Here is a 19534-nt window from a genome sequence, read left to right on the forward strand (position 1 = left end):
CAATAGGTATGAAATCAACCGCATGAAATTAAGCATTTCATAAAGTCTTTTATCAAGGCTATCAAGCGTCTTCTTACTGGGTAATCGGATTTTCAAGATCACTGTAATCAATTCCTCAATCACTCTTTTGCAGTTCATACTATTTGCGTCAATCATCAAAAATGATCGGCTTTAGAACCGGAATCTAACATCAGAGCTTGTTCCAGACGTAAACATGCTCATCGCCCTTTTTATATATTCATGTTTGAAATTCCGATCATAATTCCCAGTCCAGACTCTTTTATCAGATCATGTGGTTGAAAAGTGTCGTAATTTCTCGAGACTTTAAATGTGAATTTAGAGAACGCTGTTTGTCTGCATACAAAGCGAAGTTGAGATGCAAGAAATCAGGTAAACATTAACAATTTAATATTTACTGCAAAACATAAACAACTACAATATGAGTGACATGCAGTTTGACAGTTTAAGGAACAGTGAAATAGTTCCAAACCACAGAATTCGACTTCAGAGCAGGTAATCAAGATACCAAATTTAAAGTATTGTTTTTTTTTAAAAAAAAATTCAGTCCTCCTGAACTTAAACGACAATAGTCAATAGAATCCTAGACAATATCATCACATGCAGAAAAATCTTACTAGGTAAACTGGTACCAGGCAGCTTACTCCAACGAAAACAGTCCCAGAATACATCGTGCAAAATTATTATGGACATTTTGATCAAACATTTTGAACTTCAATTTTTTTTACCAATACCCGAGCTAGGGTGGTATGCAGGTAATCGCTCACAATTTTGCTCAATTTTCCCAGCCTGAGGTCGACAGAAACCGTCTCTCATCTATTGAGTGTGTTTCCAAAGTGACCACTGATACACCATGTACTGACATTTATAGTAAGAAAACTTCAGAAATTCCGTAGGAAATGTTTGCGAGTTCTTTTATGTTTTAGCAGCGTAGATGAAGTGGATGCTCTTCAAGCGAAAATAACACAATTGGAGACTCAAATGTACAATCACAAAAAAGTTAGAACAAATCTATTCAAGAAAGTTTTTCCGCGAGTCCTATAATACATGGGTGTGGTCTCAGACCAGGCCACTAAAGGTGGTCCAACTTTTGATGAGACCAACCCAGGCTAAATTGACCTCTGATCAGACTTACCTGCATGCGAATATTTTGTTCGCTCTAAATGCACTTGAATTCGTTTCAAAATGAGCCTCTATTTAGTTTCAATCAACACGGTTCTTCAAAATTTTACGTGAACATTGCCCAGACTAAATTCAGGCCGCCATATCGAGACCTTTGTATGGGTAAAAAGAGTATTATTCAGTCACTTTTGATCAGAATTTCACGAACATGATCTGATTATTTTGGCTTGCGCTTGAACTTGGTTCCGAACAGACTCAGTTGCGGTCAAATTAATCTGACCAGAGATAGGGTTAAACACGGACCAATCCTCCATTGTGGCCACAATATATTCACTGATTGAATATTGATGTCCTCAGAACTTTAAACCAAGTGAAATCAAACTTGAATAAATGTGTTTTGAAACTTTATGAGAAAAAGGAGACGCGTTAATGCTGCGTTCGCACATGATGTTCCGACCCGTGCTCATCTACATTTTTGAATTAATTGTCAACCAAATGAAGAGATAATCAAAAATATATGTTTGAGTTTAAAAAATCTTTACTCACCACTAATTGAATTACATAATGCCATGCCTCATTAAACCACTCACGGGATCTGTCATTAAAAACTACGAGAAAAAAAAACGAAAACAAAGTCGGCAAAAACAGAAATTTAACGGCGAAAACTCAATATCTAAATTTAAAAGCACCTTTTAACAACGTCAAAATGCAATGAGATAAAAATTTACCTATACAAATTTACTTTTTCCTAACTACACAGCCAATGAGATTTTTCCTTAATGGGACTAGACAACAAGTCGACAGAAAGAAATAATGAGGCAAAATTCAAAAATCAATCAACATTTATAAAATCGTTTTAGAACTTCATACGTCTCAAAAACTCTTAGCCTTTAATTAAACCATTCTTGATAAAAATGCAGAGAAAATCAATACGAAGCCGATAAGACCTGTATTTGTTTAGACTAAGTCATAGAAACGAACTAATGTTGTAGAAAAAACTTTAAAAAAACAAACTACGAATACGCAATTTATTGAAGCCGTTAAAATCATTAGGTTTATCTGAATGTTGTTTCTTTTATTTCATTTATTATCTATAATAAATCAATTAAAATTATACTGAACAGTTAAATAATTTCACTTGCTCTTTATTTGACAGTCATTGGGATCTGTTATTACGCGAATATGGTTAAAAACATCATTCTAGAAAAGAACAAAAAAAAAACTAAATAAAATTTTTAAAGATTTTTGAAAACGATTAAATTCAATAGCTTTCAAAGGAAATCGTTAAATACGCTAAGTTATGCTTGCTTCGATTGTAAAAACTATGATGTTTGTCATTCATACATCCATAGGTAATCAATAGGACAGCACAATAAGTCTTATAGTTTTGAAAACAACAACAAATACAGGCAAAAACCAAAAATTCAACAGAAAAGTGCTAGAAGAAATTGTCTAAGCCATTTAAACCATAAGCTTTTCTCTGAAAACTTTCTGTATGATCCATTGAATGTTTTGATCTAGGCAAATGAGAACTATCATTATTATGATAATTTCATAAAATTTCAAAAGGAACCAAACTAATGAGGGTAATTGGTTGCAGTAGAAAAACAGCTGAAATTGACATGGAGTTCAAAAAAATAGGTCTAGGATCGCTTAAAATTGAAAAAAAGTTCGATATTTTCTTAACAGTCATTAGCTGTCCACTCAAAGCACTAGATAGGTTCACTTGATGCTCATTAGGGACCCTATTACACTTTTAGTCAACGAATCTATGCTATTGGATATAGAAAAAATTAGCAAAACTCAAAAAAAGAAAATCAAAACATCATTAAAAACTATGAAAAGCCAAAAGAAAACAATTCCGATCCCTGGAAAACGAATTATTTGTTCACTGGGCTTCACTAGACTGTAAGTGAGGTTCTTCATTAGCTTAAACTTTATATGAAAAGTGACAAGTCTTTAAGTGATTTTAAAAAACAGAAAAGCAAAAAGTTTTCTAAAAAAACAGCTCTCAAAGCGAATTTGAGTTTTTTTATAATAACCTTCCCCATGAGACCAAAACTAGCATTTTTATGGCCTTTCGCCTATTAGTAGTGAAAAAGTGTTTCATTTAGTAGCGTGAAAAGTAGTCTGGAACTGCTATTTTGATAGGAAATATCTCAATTTGAACGAAAATTAAGCTAAAAGTGAACAAAATCATGCCAAATTTTTTCTGTTCACACAAAACTTTAAACCTTTATTACTCCTAGGAAAAAATTTTTAATTCCTAACTCTACGCTCGAGCTTTTTTATGATATCACTCACATTTCTCTTCGATGAATATATCGATCGGCCAAAAGTGTCTCAACAAAAAAAACCCAATTGAGTATATAGTGCCTCACCCCACAAGTGGGGTCGGAACAAAAGCAGGCGGTGAGGAACTGACCTCTTTCTGTATCGTTGTTGAAAGTTGCTCGCATAAATGCCGAGCATAGACAGTTCTTTTGTAAAAATGTCTCAATTACCAGTTGTTATAATTTCCTATAAAGGAACAATTTTTGTTCGTCGTCTAGCATCCTTGTTTATGATCAGATGATCAAAACGAATAGACTTCTAATGAGACTCAAAACCCAGAATGAAACTTTGATGGTGGTTCGTAACAGAGACAATATGTGTTAAACATGTTAAAAAATCCGTTGAAAAATGAAAATCTGTTCCATATCAGGTCATCATTTGATCAGACTCACGTTCAAACTTCGAGAGACGTTCTTGCGCATGAAATCATCTCCAATAGGACGTCCGTGAGTTAAATAACACAATTGATCAGACTCATATCGTAACAATGTCCAGTTGTTTGCAACTTTGATCCAAATTCTGCTATTTTTTGTGCTCATCTCCTCCAAGTGCGCTCAAAGATCGTGTTATAAAATACCGCTATGATCTGGGACTTCAACTTGGGTAATTTTTAATACTGAAAATAGAATCCAATCGAATGTTGGTCAAAAGAAGACAGTACGCTACAAGAGACCTGGCAGAATATTTATTATTATTACTTAAGCAAGTAACAAAAAGATCGTATCTTGATTTTGTCTTCCCCACACATTTGAGAATTTTTATCTTACAATTTTTTTATAAGATCTTACAAATTTCTTATAAATTTGTCCTTTAAGTTCTTAAAAGATTATGCGTCGCCTGACTAAGACTTTGTAAGACCATTTATCAGGTCTTAAGCGATTAAAAATGTTTATCATGTCTGACAAGATCTTACACAATAAAAGTTCTGCTTGGAAAAAATATGTTTATCGTGTAAGACTTTATACGAATCTTACAAGATCTCTAAACATTCAGAAATTATGACAGATATAATATTTATATAGTAGTTATGATACATATAGTAGTTTTGACACATATTGTAGTTAATACACAATAGTTTTTGATAAAATTCTTTATCAGATTTTGTGATACGATAAAAACTGTTGAAGTATGGTATGTTCTTCACATTGAAGACAATTCAGACTTGCTTTCAAGCAGTAGTCAAAGAATTACAGCATGCAACACTTAAATGTCAGAGCAACAAAGCGAAAAGTATCTTATATTGTCTTTTCAGACTTATATGATTTTGAGATAAAAGTTATTTGAGTGTGGGGGGCCTTCTCTGAAGCAAGGATTATCAAACTAGGCTGAAAAAAATTTTATTTAAAGACCACAACTATCTTAGACTGCTAAGTTTAACCATAGTTCCCAGTTAAGACTCACAAAAAAAAAACTGCCGCCAAAATAAAATCAACAAAAAATTTTTTGTTTCATAATTGGTTAGTTGACCGATTATTTTCTGACTTTCGTAGGAACTTGACTACATTATAGAGTTATAATGAAATTATTAAAAACATGTCTTATCAGATCTTACACAATAAAAATTTTGCCCTACGTGAATTTTCATTGTGTAAGATCTGATATGATACTTATCAGATCTTATAAGATAACGATTCAGCAAAATTGAATTATTATCTTATAAAAACTGATTAGTATCTTATCAACTTTTACAGGATTTTTTTATTGTGCAGGACGAATATTTTTGTTGTACGTGATAAAGATTTTTGATCAGAATCTTATCAGATCTTATGCGATAAAAATTCCAGAATCACTGGGATTCTTTTCTATAAAAAAGACTTTTTTCACCAAACCAAAATGAGAAACATGGGGAAAATGAGCCCCAAAACCAATAAACTATAAAAATGTAAACGCTTCAAAGCTTTTTCCGCCAAAAAATTTTCCTCCTCAACAATTGGCACATTTTGAGGTCACGATATATAGAACGGAAATTGGGACTAATTGGCGTAGAATTGGAGGACTCTGATTCGAACAATTTAATACTTACAGATTACTTATAATTTACTTCTGATCACATTATATTGCACAAGTTACATTTGCTCTATTAATATTATTTGAGCTTGTGGCTGTTGCCCACGATTGCTCTTAACAACGAATCAATGATACCTAAATCAAAGAAAGTCTCTAAAAAGTTGTGTAAAAGCTCTCGTATAGCTAATTGGGGGTTAAAAGGACAAAATGCATGATGAATAGTTTTTATCGATAGGATGGCTCTTGTAAAATATTAACTGAATTGTCGCTGAGGTGATTCACGAATCAATTCTCGATATGAGTTTCAGGCTCGCTTTTGCAGTTGTAGTCAAGCTCGATGTGAACATTTTGCGCAAAAATTGTTTTTTGCAACGTAACAAAAAATATTACGGCACCACCATCCTAGAAATGTCACCAAATGCTATTGGTCTATGTTTTCTGCCATGTCTGCTACATTCGGCAAATGAAGACGCCAAAAATTTATAGCGCAAAATGGTAATCGATTTGCAGTTGCTACTTTAATCTCTTCATTAAATGAATGGTTTATTTTCAATCATTTTGTCAAATAAATAAAAAGTATTTTCAAATGTGACCAAGTCAAGTATTTAAAATCGATTTGGTTCATTCAAAGACTGGTCAAAGTTAAAAAAATATTGAAAGTTAAAAGCATTGTTCCTGGAAACTTTTTGGGCGATTTCTTTTTTAGACAATTGCATCAGTATTCATTATTAGAGTAATTCGTTTCTTTTCCGATTTCATTTGCTACTTTTTCTGCTGTTTCGAATTATAAAGCTTGCAGCTGAACCTTTGGAAATAGAAGAGAACTTAAACGAGTGCCATTTTTTTATTTCTGCAATTGTTTAATCTTGGTTTCAACGTTTCTTAATCTCTTGAGAGGTAGGATGAATTATAAGACTATACAGTTTGTTATTTTGTTCAATCAGTTTGTGCTGATCAATATAGCCCTATAAACAAGGATTTTAGTACAATCATTAAAAATCGTTTTTTTAATAAAACTTTGTATATTTCCATGTTGAGGAAGAGTCCATTGCGTCTGTAGGGTACCTATTAAAAACAGTAAGCAAAGATCCTATATCTTTTTTTCGTTTTTACTATATTTTTTATAAATTAGTTTCACCTTGTTTTTGAAATATGTTTCCTCTTGTAGATTCCAGAGTTTACAACGCTAATTGATAATACTGTTTTCTAGTCATGAAGATGAGACAATAATTATGCAGAAGTAGGTTTCCTCCTTTTAACTTGTAGTTGTTTGTTGTACAGCTGTTTTTAACATATGCACGTTTTTTTTCATAAGGGTCTTAATTATTCTTGTAAAGTGACCGATTATTGTTATCGCCAGACTCCTTGTTTCTGTTCAGATAATAAAAGAGAATACACATCTAATAAGCCTCAAAACCAACGAAAATTCATTGTTGGTGTGTAGCAGAGACAACATGTTTTAATCGAACACTTAAGAAAAATTATGTTGATGGAAGAAAATTCATCCTAAATCAGCTCATCATCTGATCAGACTCATCCTCAAACTTCGAGTAGGCATTCTTGCGCTGGAAGGAAGCAGTCTCCAATAAAATTTTCGCGCGCTCCAGACCACCATTGATCAGATTCATTTCGCAACAATGTCTCGAGTTTCTTGAGTTTGATCCAAACTCTGCTCCTTTTAAGCTCAACTGTCCCCATGTACGCTCAAAGTTAGTTTTATCAAAGGTTGTTTTTGTCACGTATTTCAGCTTGGAAAGCTTTCAATATTGAACATAAAATGCAACTAATTTTTTTTAATAGAAAGGAATACTTTGCAAGATATCTGGCAAAATTTTAGGCATTATTTAGGCAAGTGATAAATAGATCGCATGTCTATTTATTTTTTTTCTATTAAAAATTTTTGATCAGAAAATCTTATTAGGAAGAATTGCACAATGTAGAAGACCCCAAAACCAATAAATTAAATATTTAAACGCTAAAAAAACTTGAGCAAATAACATTTTCCTCACTTTAGTAGCTGAGTTTGTATGAGCAAAATCAACCAACAAAAATTAAAAAGTTTTGTAAATAAGTTAGAAATAAAGGTTTTTGTTCCGACCCCTCTTTCTTGAGGGGGGGAACTATATACACAAATGGGTTTTTTTGTTCAGTCAATTTTGGCCGATCGATATAATAATCGTAGAGAGTTGCGAGTGGTATCATTAGAAAGCCCGTCCAGCGTAGAATATGAAAATAAAAAGATCTTTTCATTTTTAGCTTTTTAAAAGGAGTTATCGAGGTTTAAAATTTTGTGAATATTGGACGTATTTCAGCTGTTTTTATTCACTTTTTGACCAAATTTTCATCAATTTTGACCAAATTTTTGTCAATTTTGCTAAAAGATGTTGAAATTGTTAACTGTAGTGTTAAAGATTTTATCTCGAGATATAGGGGAGGGTTGTTGAATTGTTCGATCCGAGTTTTTTGGCTAAAATTTTTGCTAAGTTTTTCATAATTCAAGTTTGGAGTTTTTATGGTCAAAAATTGGACCAAATTTGCTTTTTTTAGCCCACTTGCTTTAAATTTGGTGAAAAGAGACACCTTAAAATGGCATCCAGGTTCTTGTTGAGCTCAAAAAAGAACTAGCTGGCTTTGAGCGTCTTCTGGAATTATAATCTTGCCATCTTTTTGCCAATTGAAACTCGGTATTTATACAAAATGCATTATTTATTTTTAAGAAACTGAAAATTTTTCATAGAATTGATCCATTTCAAACCATTTCAAAAATTGAGTGTTTTTTGAGACGCAGAGCAACATTTGGGTTGATCTTGATCTCACTATGGATCCTTACGACAAAAATTTTCTGGATGTTAATGGCACGCGACCTTTTTTTTCAAAATATTTCCGCTAGTAATTGTTTTTTATGTAAATGGCGGACAAGAATTTAAAATTAGGGCTCAATTATTGACCGATACTATTTAAAATAAATGAGACCCAACGAGATGGTTTCAGAGTTAACAATGTACAAAAATTCTTGGACGAGAAATTGCAAAACTAACGCGCGTGAAAGCTGGCTTTCAGCGTCTTCTCGAATTATTATATTGCACATTTTTTGCCAATTCAAACTCGATACTTATACTAAATGCATTCCTTATATTTGACAAACTGAATTTTTTTTTGTATAAAATTGATTCATTTCACAACCATTTCAAAAAGTGAGTTTTTTTTAGACGCACAGCAACATCTGGGCAGATCTTGATCTCAATATGGATCCTTGCGACAAAAATCGTTTAGATGTTAATGGCTCGCGACCTTTTTTCCACAATGTTTCATTGTTCCGCTATGTAAATGTTTTTTATGTAAATTGAGGACAAGAATTTAAAATCCGTGCTCAATTAAAGAAAGATACTATTTAAAAAAAATGAGACCCAACGAGATGGTTTCAGAGTTAACAATGTAAAATAATTCTTGGACAAGAAGTTGCAAAACTAACGCGCGTGAAAGCTGGCTTTGAGCGTCTTCTCGAATTAATATATTGCACATTTTTTGCCAATTCAAACTCGATACTTATACTAAATGCATTCCTTATTTTTGACATACTGAATTTTTTTTTGTATAAAATTGATTCATTTCACAACCATTTCAAAAAGTGAGTTTTTTTTAGACGCACAGCAACATCTGGGCTGATCTTGATCTCAATATTGATCCTTGCGACAAAAATTGTTTAGATGTTAATGGCGCGCGACCTTTTTTTCCACAATGTTTCATTGTTCCGCTATGTAAATGTTTTTTATGTAAATTGAGGACAAGAATTTAAAATCCGTGCTCAATTAAAGAAAGATACTATTTAAAAAAAATGAGACCCAACGAGATGGTTTCAGAGTTAACAATGTAAAATAATTCTTGGACAAGAAGTTGCAAAACTAACGCGCGTGAAAGCTGGCTTTGAGCGTCTTCTCGAATTAATATATTGCACATTTTTTGCCAATTCAAACTCGATACTTATACTAAATGCATTCCTTATTTTTGACATACTGAATTTTTTTTGTATAGAATTGATTCATTTCACAACCATTTTAAAGATTGAGTGTTTTTTAGACGCACAGCAACATCTGGGCTGATCTTGATCTCAATATGGATCCTTACGACAAAAATTTTTTAGATGTTAATGGCGCGCGAGCATTTTTTTTTTCAAAATATTTCCGCTATGTATATGTTTTTTATGTAAATTGCAGTTTTTCTTTCATTTTTGATCATAATTGCACATTTTATGAGTTCCTTTTGTTTCCTAGTCGAATTATCACATTATTCACAAATCCAATTAAACAAAGGCATTTTATAGAAAAAGCAGAATGTCCGAAAAGGCATATCTGGATATGTTAATTGTTTTTGTTGAATAGTTTATGCTTTTTGGGCTGCGACCCAGTTATCTCGCAAAACTTTGAGTTTTTTTTATTTTGCCTGTGTTTGTCTTCCGTTTCGTTGCTGTGCGCCGTATATCCGATAGCAGTAGATCGTGATTGCTTTCTCAGGAGGTATAACTCAACCTAGTTAAAGATGTCAGTTTACAGCTGTTTCTTTCAACGAAATTCAAATTAATTTTTAAAATGTTTTTTTTTCATCTGTCTCCTTTTTGCTTTTACTTTTGTCACCATGTTACTCAATCTCATTCATTGGAAGTCCTAATTATTTTTGTTGCTTCAAACATTTTTTCGCTCTTGTTCATGCGTTGTGACTGATTGCTTTGACCATTTAATTTCATAAAATTTTGTCGAGATTTCTATCCTGTTCAATTTTTGGGTTCCTTTTTGTTGCCATGTCAAAATAGTCCTTTTATAAAGAAGGCTCGTTGTTGTTAAAATGAAAGTAAAATGATTTTTTTTACAGTTCTTTCAGGCTGCATCTTATATTTATAGTGCCTTGAACATTGTCATGTCGTGAAGCTGTTTGAAGTTTTGGATTGTTTATGTATTTGTTTCTTTGTGGGCTCGTGAATTAGTCTCCTTTTAAAAAGAATCTGTTGACTCGCTGAGATTCTGAAACTTAACACATCGCTTTTTGTTGCAATTCTTAATCTGCTATGGCTTTTGAAAATGTTTTTTAAAATAAATTTGAGTTTTTGAGCTTCTTCTTTTTTAAATAGATTTTCGGTCGATTTATAGCTCAGTCCCTGTAAAAACAGGTCATAACCCCTTTCCAGTGAGCTATAACTTAATCTTTATAACGGTTTCAGTTTCAAACATTTGTTTTTGTCTTTGTTACTACCATTACTACGAGATTTCATAAATTGTTAGAGTTTTATATATTTGTACATATCAAATTATTTATGATTTTTTTTTAAATTTTGACAAAAATCTTTGATTTATTGCCTTTGAAATTTGGCGCAATAAAATTTTGGATGATGACATGCCGCAATTGGTTCCTATATAGATATAAATGAACATTTTAGTGGTTTCAATTGATATCTAATGAAATTAATAACTGTGAAATTAATTGTTTTCAAAATTTAACCAGTAGCATTGGGTACAGGTCCCATATCTTTTCTAATGAATCATAGGTTAAACTGTTTTCTTTTGGTTTTTATCTGATGAGATTTTGATTTGTTATGGTTTTTTCTATTCTAGCTATCGAGTTTTGGTCGTAAATAAAGTTTGTTGTTTGATTTTTATTATTGTCCCTTCTAATAGTCCTATTATCAACAACTTTCATCGGCCCTCTAGCTTGGATTTATTGCATTTTATTGGTTGTATGTTGAACGATGTGTTTTTGAAAGTTTTCTATCTCTTCATCATTTGGTAGCCAGTTAAGTCAAGAATGTGAATGAGCGGGGTCGCAACATTATGTGCATGCGCACATTACCGAGCCTCCTTGTTGTCTTCAATCCTCTTATGTTTGTTTTTGGAGGCAACAAATAAGTAGAAATCTTTATGATCTTGAACGTTTTCTAATTGTATGCATTGATTTAGCGGCGAATTAATTGAAGGTGTTGACTTGCTTGCAACGATAACTCAAAGTGGAGCCAATATCTTTCATTCTTTTTTTCCGAGAATTGGGACATACACGTAGTTAAATGAAGTGAAATAAACATTTTACTGACATTTGGTATACCATAATAAACTCTACTTCTTTAACTCTTTTATTAGGTGATTGCTTCATGAGTGACATATTTATATTAATTTGAACCTTTCAGGAAAATTTGAATGAAAAAATTTGAAGAAAATGATGCAACAATTTATCCATAATTGTTTTCTTTAGACCTCCCATTTTTACTGTTGATGGAAGGAAACAAAATTTGTATCCGCTTTTGTTTTTGATTATTGTAAAAATAGTGAGCCAAAAAGTTCAATCCATAAAAAGTTTACGCTGTTAGGAAAATATTTTTTAATTAGGTCTCACAGATCAAAAGTAATCAATTAATCAGTGGTTGCTTTGATTTCCCATGTAGACAGCTTTTCTCAATCGATAAAACTCTACCAGCAAGTAACCGAATGATACGGTGAAACAAAAACTCAATTTGCCCAAAGTTGAAAAAGAATTTCAATAGCCAGCAAAAATTTGATTCAGGCCCAAATTGAGTCGGCATGATTAGGAATAAACACATTCAAACTCTTGCCAAGACACGTCTAAGAAATGAGACGAGATGCATTTCTCTCTGCTATGTCGATAAAATTAATAAGTAATTTTTCCGACCCCCACTTTAGTGGCAGGGAGGAACTATATACTCAAATGGGTTTTTTTTTGTTCAGACAATTTTGGCCGATCGATATAATCATCGTAGAGTGTTGTGAGTGGTATCATTAGAAAGCTCCCCAGCGTAGAATATGAAATTAAAAAGATTTTTGCAATTTTTGTTTTTAATAGGGAGTTATCGAGTTTTAAATATTTGCAAATAATTGCTGTTTTTATTCACATTTTCACTATTTTTGATCAAATTTTCGTCAATTTTGCTTAAAAATTGTTAAAATTGTTAACCGTACTGTTATTGATTTGATCTCTAACGGCAGAAGAGGAGTTGCTGGGTTGTTAGATCCGAGTTTTTTGGCTAGAATTTATGCTAAATTTTTCAAAAATCAGACTTTTTCGAGAAAAATGGGACCACATTTGCTTTTTTTTTACCAAATTTTCGTCAAATTCACTATTTTTGACCAAATTTTCGTCAATTTTGCTTAAAAATTGTTAAAATTGTTAACCGTACTGTTATTGATTTGATCTCTAACGGCAGAAGAGGGGTTGCTGAGTTGTTAGATGCGAGTTTTTTGGCTAGAATTTATGCTAAATTTTTCAAAAATCAGACTTTTTCGAGAAAAATGGGACCACATTTGCTTTTTTAGCCCACTTGCTTTAAATTTGCTGGAAGTAGACACCTTAAACTGCGGTTGAATTCATTTTAAGCTCAGAACAGAGCTAGTTGTAATTCCGCTGGCTTTAAGAGTTTTCTAGACCAAAATTTTGCAAGTTTTTTTTGCAAATTTAATATAATTACAAAAAAAAGAGTTCTTTATTTTTGAAAAACTGAAAAATTTTGTTTACAAACTGGTCTACTTCGCATTCATTTGAACAATTGACTGTTTTATTAGACGCGCATTTTCATCTGGGCTTATCTTTATCTCACCTTGGATCTTTACGATAAAATATTTTTTAGATTTAAACGGGGCGCGACTTCTTTCAAATTGTTTCCGCTATATGAAATTTTTTTTGTATATTACTGACAAAAATCTCAAATCAGGGCTCAATTAATGACAGATACTTTTTACAAGAAAACATCCAACGAAATAACTTTATGGTTTCAGAGTTAAGCTAATGGTTTTTTTGGCTTTGACCAATTGTTTTCGTAAAAGATTTATAGATTTCTTGAGTTTCGCTTTCATTTGTTATAATTTTTGCAGCCGAATGACTTAGTGTCCCCAATCAAAAATGCAGTTGATTTTTTAGGAAGAATAGATGAACCTAGACATTTTTTTTCAGATGTTATCTAATGTCTGTTATGATTTTGAATATATTTGTTTTAAAGAAAAAACTCGTTGAATTTTTGAACTTTGCCACTATTTTATCTTATTTCTCTCAACTTCGGGCGCAGTCTCAGTAAAAGAAGGCGGAAACCCATTACTTTTGAGTATTAACTTTTTTGAAACTGGTTTTATAATCAACTAATGTTTTCCTTTTTTGGTACTACGCGTTTTCAAATATCTTTTTTTCATTTGCATTTTTGAGCATAATTGCATTTTTTATGAATCCGTTTTGTTTCCTTCTCGAATTATCACATTGTTGGCAAATCTACTTGAAAAAAAGCATAATAGGGAAAAAGTACAACGTATCCTTTTCTGTTAATTGTTTTTGTTGAATAGCTTATGCTTTTTGGGCTGAGACAAAATTATCTCGCAAAATGTTGTGGATTTTTTGTTGTTTTTTTCTATATTTGTCTCTCTTTTTGTTGTTGTTCGCCAAATACCTGATATCTAAGGGCCTCAATTGTTTCCCCAAGACGTGTAACTCTACCTTGATAAAGATTTGAGTTTAAAGCTGTTTGTTTTAATGACTTTAAAATTAAATTTTTTAAAAAGGTTTTTTCCTTCATTTTTCTCTTTTTGCATTCAATTTGGTCACCATGTAACGCAATCTCACTAATTAGAAGTCTCAATTACATTTGATGATTCAAACACTTTTATTGCGTTTTGTTTTAGGTTGTGACTGATTGCTTCGACAATTTATTTTCAAAAAAAATTCGAGATTTGTTTACTGTTCAATTTTTGGGTTTATTTTGTTGTCATGTCTACGTAGTCCTTTTATAGGGAAAACTCGTTGATTTCAAGATGAGGAGAAAACGACGGTCTACAATTCTTGCGGGTAACATCCTATAAGTATAGTGACTTGAGTACTGTGATGTCGAAAAATTGTTTGAAGTTTTTGCTTCTTTGTGTGTTTGTTATGTATTTGTTTTTTGTGGGTTCGTGGCGTGATCTCATTATCAATAGACCCATGTGGTTTTCTGAGTTCTTGCAAATTAATTCATCGCTTTTTGTTGGAATCTTAAATCTGTTATGACTTTTTGAAATATTTGTTTCCAAAACATATTAGTGTTTTTGAGCTGCGTCATATTTTAAAATAGTTTTTCAGTCAATCGTTTTTATAGCTCAGTCTCTGTAAACACAGGTCACAACCCGTTTGCAGTGAGTTAAAAATTAACCCCTGTAATGGTTTTAGCTTCAAACTTTTGTTTTCTCGGCTTTGTTACTACTTTTACTACGAGACATCATAAAATGTTTGAGATTTTATATATTTGTACATTTTGGAGGATTTTTGTTTTGTTTTTGGTTTATAACAAAAAGTGTAAGTCCCATTGTTTTTGAGGTTTTTCGCAATTAAAAATTGGATAATAAAATGTCTCAATTGCTTCCTTTGAAGATATAAATCAAAATTTCAGTGATTTCAGGTGATATCTAATGACATTAATAACTGTGAAGTTACTTGTTTTCAAAAATAGAAACCTATTTTTTAACTTTGCACTTCTTTGCTGCTATTTTTTCTCGTTTTTGTCGATCTCTTAAACAGTCGCATTGAGAACCGGTCCCATATTTTTTCTGATGAATTAAAGGGCAAACTGTTTTGTTTAGGTTTTATCTGATGGAAGTTTGATTTTGTTATGATTTTTTTTATTGTAGACATCGAGTTGTGGTCGTAAATAATGAAATAATGTTTTTTTACTTTTTATAGTCCTTTGTAGTAAGTCTATCATCAACTGCTTTCATCTGCCCTCTAGCGTGGCATTTTTCGTATTTCATTGGTTGTTTATTGAACGATGTATATGTTTTTGAAAATTTTCCATCTCTTCATCATTTGTTAGCCAATTAAGTCAAGAATGTGGATGAGGGGGTCCAAACATTATGTGCGTAAGCACATTACCGAGCCTCCTTGTTATAAATTACTCTCATCAAAGAGAGACTGTAATGATAACAATGAAATAATTTCTTTGGTTAGCAAGGAAATTAGATTCTGCTTTGAATTTTTGAACAATGAAACAATGGCTATAGATTATTCAAGTAATAATGGGTTTTGCGATTTTGAAATAAAATATTTTAGGATTAAACTTGCAAGTTGCGTGGTTTAAACAAGCTTGGTCACATGACTCTGCTTCAAGTCACTGAGAACTTCAGGCGTTTACGGAGAAGCGAGATGCGGTTCGAGATTTTTAGCAGGAATTATGAATTATTTATTCGTCTCACTTCGTTGTTTATCGAATTAAACTTTTTGACAAACGAATCACCAACTTTCTCTCGCAAAATTGACATTATAGACGTAGCAACACTCAATGCTCATTTAATTATTTATATTTCATTGCAATTTTAAATCATAGAAAAAAAACGTAGAGATCTAGTTTCATCTTTTTATCTTCAAAATAATGCCAATTATATTATCATCATCATGTATAACAACATTAGCGTCATCACAAATTAACTATTAGCTGAGCATTTGTTTTAGAAATTGAGAGGCGTCCGAGATGAATTTGATCAACTTCAATACCGTTAGTTCACTCTTTTTTAAGACACGTGATTAATCGTGAATTTTGGTGCTAGAAACATTGAACGATGTTGGCCCTAGCCGACAAAGATAACATGACAAATTTAGCCGACAGCATAATTCTGATTTTATTCATAATAACTCATAATTTGATTGACCAGGTTATCTCTATCTCATTCAATCATTGTAATTAGTGTGAGGTCTGGTTGTCGGTTTATTTTCCCCATTATTACTCGTCGACTAAACGACCTGTCGGTTAATTCGGCCATAGCCGCTAATTGTGCTGTGATTTAAGTCTAATTGGCAACTTCCTTAACAATTTCCCCTTACAGTTGGCACACTTTTGAAGTCACGAGATCTAGAACGGAAATTGGAACTAATTGGCGTGAAATTGGAGCTCTGTTGAACTACAGATCTAGAATATGCAGGGTGCAATTAGCGGGGAAAGAAAACTATAAAGATGGGTCAAATTCTTCCCTGTCCTTTTATAGCTGTCGTGATATAACTCATTTCTGACTATAACCTTTTAAAATTTTCTATTTAAAGGACTACGAGGGGAAACGTCTGGTGAGACTCTTGAACGTGAACTGGTTTTAATCAGTTTCCTTTATATTTTTTGCAAATTTTGGGACGAAAATTGGCCGGCGATCAATTCGTCGAGGTCATCCTATACTTGGGTAAAAGTTGCCATAACACACGCAGGTGCAAATTTGCAAATGCCGAAAGTCTGCAGTGCCACAGAATACAGTGGTTCAAGTTAGTGAATGCACTGCACTGTCAGGTGTTTAAGTACCTTGAGCAATTGGCATTGTAAAACCTGCATAATGTGTGTTTTGTGACTCTGGTTAACATTTGGAACTTCTAAATTCCAGCAGAGCCAAATGACGTAACCTATACGTCTTAAGTTGCTATCCTAACTTTCCCATTATAGCCCCCCCCCCCCGCCTTAGTGGCCAGATAACCTATACCCCCCAATCATGGTAAATATACCATAATGTGGGGCTATATTTTCATGGGGGGCTATAATGGGAAAGACCCAAAAAATTTGCATTGAACCATTTTTACCTGGAGGTTACTCACTATACTTCAGATTACAATACGTTGCGAATTATTTGCTCTGGTAAAAGGAAATCCTAAATGAAGCTCCTAATTTGTAAATACTTGCGTGAAGTATTCTCGTTTAACTGATTGCGGCTTCAGTAGACAAATTGGAAGTGTAGTATTACGAGAGCCGTTACAAATGAACGGATAATTAATCCCGCATTGGAGCGAACGTATTTAGGCGTTATTTAACCATTCTTTCACTGCGCGCTAAACAAATTAACGCTCGTTAACACTACCAGTACACAAGTATTTAAACAACCTATTTCGACTTATTTAAATTAACACAACTTCAGGCCTGGATCTCCTCGATTATATCCAGGATAGAAATTGTATGTTCTTGAGCGTAAGCACTTCTATCACTGCACTTACTTTTGGTTTAAATTACTTCTTCTTTTGACAGTTAAAATGCAGATCATTCATACCAAGTTCAATAAAGATGAAGCCTATTGTTTCAGGGAAAAGACAATAGATTCTCATAAAAAGTCACCAAGAAGAACATAACTGCTGCGGTTTTAGCAGAGGGGAAACGCAGAAAACAGGCGCCTACGTTATCAATAATTTGATGCTCTCAGTTTTTAGATTTTTATATTTTTTAGAGTTTCACTAATTTATCCATGAGATAAACTAGACTTAAAATATCTTGCCTTCTTGGCCAATAGGAAAAGTAAGAAGCACCTCACTGTGAACGTGAGTTTGTGATTCGCTCCCTATCGGCCCAAACTGAGCACAAAGGATTTTATAAATTCCCTCAGCGAAGTGGGACGGAATTAAACTTTTCACCCTCCCCATTTGACTTTTAGTTGAGACTTAATAGCGCGAACAGGTCTTTGGCATATATCTTTGCCTTCGACTTGTTTATTCATTATATCAGATAGATCGGCATACATACAGGGATCCCGATGTGTGTGATCCGTAATAGCCCGTTCTGCTTGATAGAAGACAAATATTTTTTCATTATGGTGGCTCTTCAGATTATTTGACTAAATCGTAATTTGACTAAAAAATAGTTGATACGTAATTTCTAGGATTATTTTTTTGTAATTAGTTATGCACGTGATTCGATATGCCGTGTGAGGAGGTGTTTATCACAACTAATCAAACTTGGATACTTTTAAGACACTCACCAGAAGAACATCATTTATACTGGTGAGAACGTCCCTTACATCATCCCCGCACATCCATCCACACCTCTTCCTCGCGTAACCAGTCCCTCAAACTTTCTACACAATCTAACTTTTGGTCGAGCACTTGCTAAAGTAAGCCGGAGTGCTGACTGATTCGTTTTTTATGTAAAGCAATTCTGAAACCAACAGTTCTACACAATAATATACTAATAATAAAAATAATAATAATAATAATAATAATAATAATAATAATAATAATAATAGTAATAATAATAAAAATAATAATAATAATAATAATAATAATAATAATAATATAAATAATAATAATAATAATAATAATAATAATAATAATAATAATAATAATAGTAACAAAATTAATATTAATGATAAAAATAATAATAATAATAAAAATAATAATCAAAATAGTACTAATAATAATAATAATAATAATAATAATAATAATAATAATAATAATAATAATAATAATAATAATAATAATAATAATAATAATAATAATAAGAATAATATTAATAAAAACAATAATAATAATAATATTGAATACAACCAAACTTGGTTACAGCCAGACTGGTAGTACCAATATTAGGGGAGAAATCACTTTTCAGAAATTAACATTTCTCGAAAACTTTCAATCCTGAAGGGTAAGTTTTATATTTCAATCTTTTTGCTGCCTCACCTGCCAAAAATGTCACCACTTCTCTTTGAAACTGAGCTGGATTTTTGTGTGATGATTAGTTAGAAAAACAGTGAAATTAAGACGAAGAATTATTAAATCGCGCTACTCTATTAAAGTAATAATCTTCAGAACGTTTCCGAAATATTTTTCTGGCTTCAATAAAAAACTTTTTACTTGATCTGGTCCTTGGGAGATCAAAACTTATTGATCAGTTGTCTGAGGCACTCATAGAAGTTAAGCCCACTAGAATTTTGTGGAGCAGAATAAGGTTGTTAGGAACTAGAAAAAAACTGACTGGCAATAGGCGATTTCGAATTGAGCTCTCAACGTATTCTTTTTCACCCAAAACTTAACGGCCAGTTATCCATTTTAAACAGGATCTTTGCAGTCTTTCCAAGCGTTGAGGATACTTTAGTCCTGTATTCCAAACATTTGATGCGCAAAAGACCGCAGAGAATATATATGTTTTCACCAATGTGCATTTGACCGTTTCTTTTGTGACGCAGGGTATAACTCTTCTTAAATAATTCATATTTTGAAATCCTTTCTTTATGGACATTTCGAGGTGACAATTTCGAGTCATGCCGGACGTAAATATTAACCCGAGGTCTTTAACATGTTTTTCGTTTTCGATTGC

General features: G+C 32.4%; 1 protein-coding gene across 2 annotated transcripts in view; it reads left to right on the forward strand.

The window, feature by feature from the left end:
• Positions 1-371: 371 nt before the first annotated feature.
• The window catches only part of LOC142344082 (uncharacterized), a 57843-nt gene continuing 38680 nt past the window's right edge, over positions 372-19534 (forward strand). For both annotated transcript variants that reach the window (XR_012759241.1, XM_075395564.1), the window contains exons 1-3: positions 372-513; positions 945-1017; positions 15937-15979. Coding sequence is in view for 1 of the 2 variants with exons in the window: in XM_075395564.1 (XP_075251679.1) it covers positions 440-513; positions 945-1017; positions 15937-15979 (190 nt within the window). In the remaining variant the exon portion in view is untranslated. The remainder of the gene's footprint in view (positions 514-944; positions 1018-15936; positions 15980-19534) is intronic.

This window comes from Convolutriloba macropyga, chromosome 8, assembly GCF_964194025.1.
Source record: "Convolutriloba macropyga chromosome 8, txConMacr16.3, whole genome shotgun sequence".
NCBI classification, from domain to species: Eukaryota; Metazoa; Xenacoelomorpha; order Acoela; family Convolutidae; genus Convolutriloba; species Convolutriloba macropyga.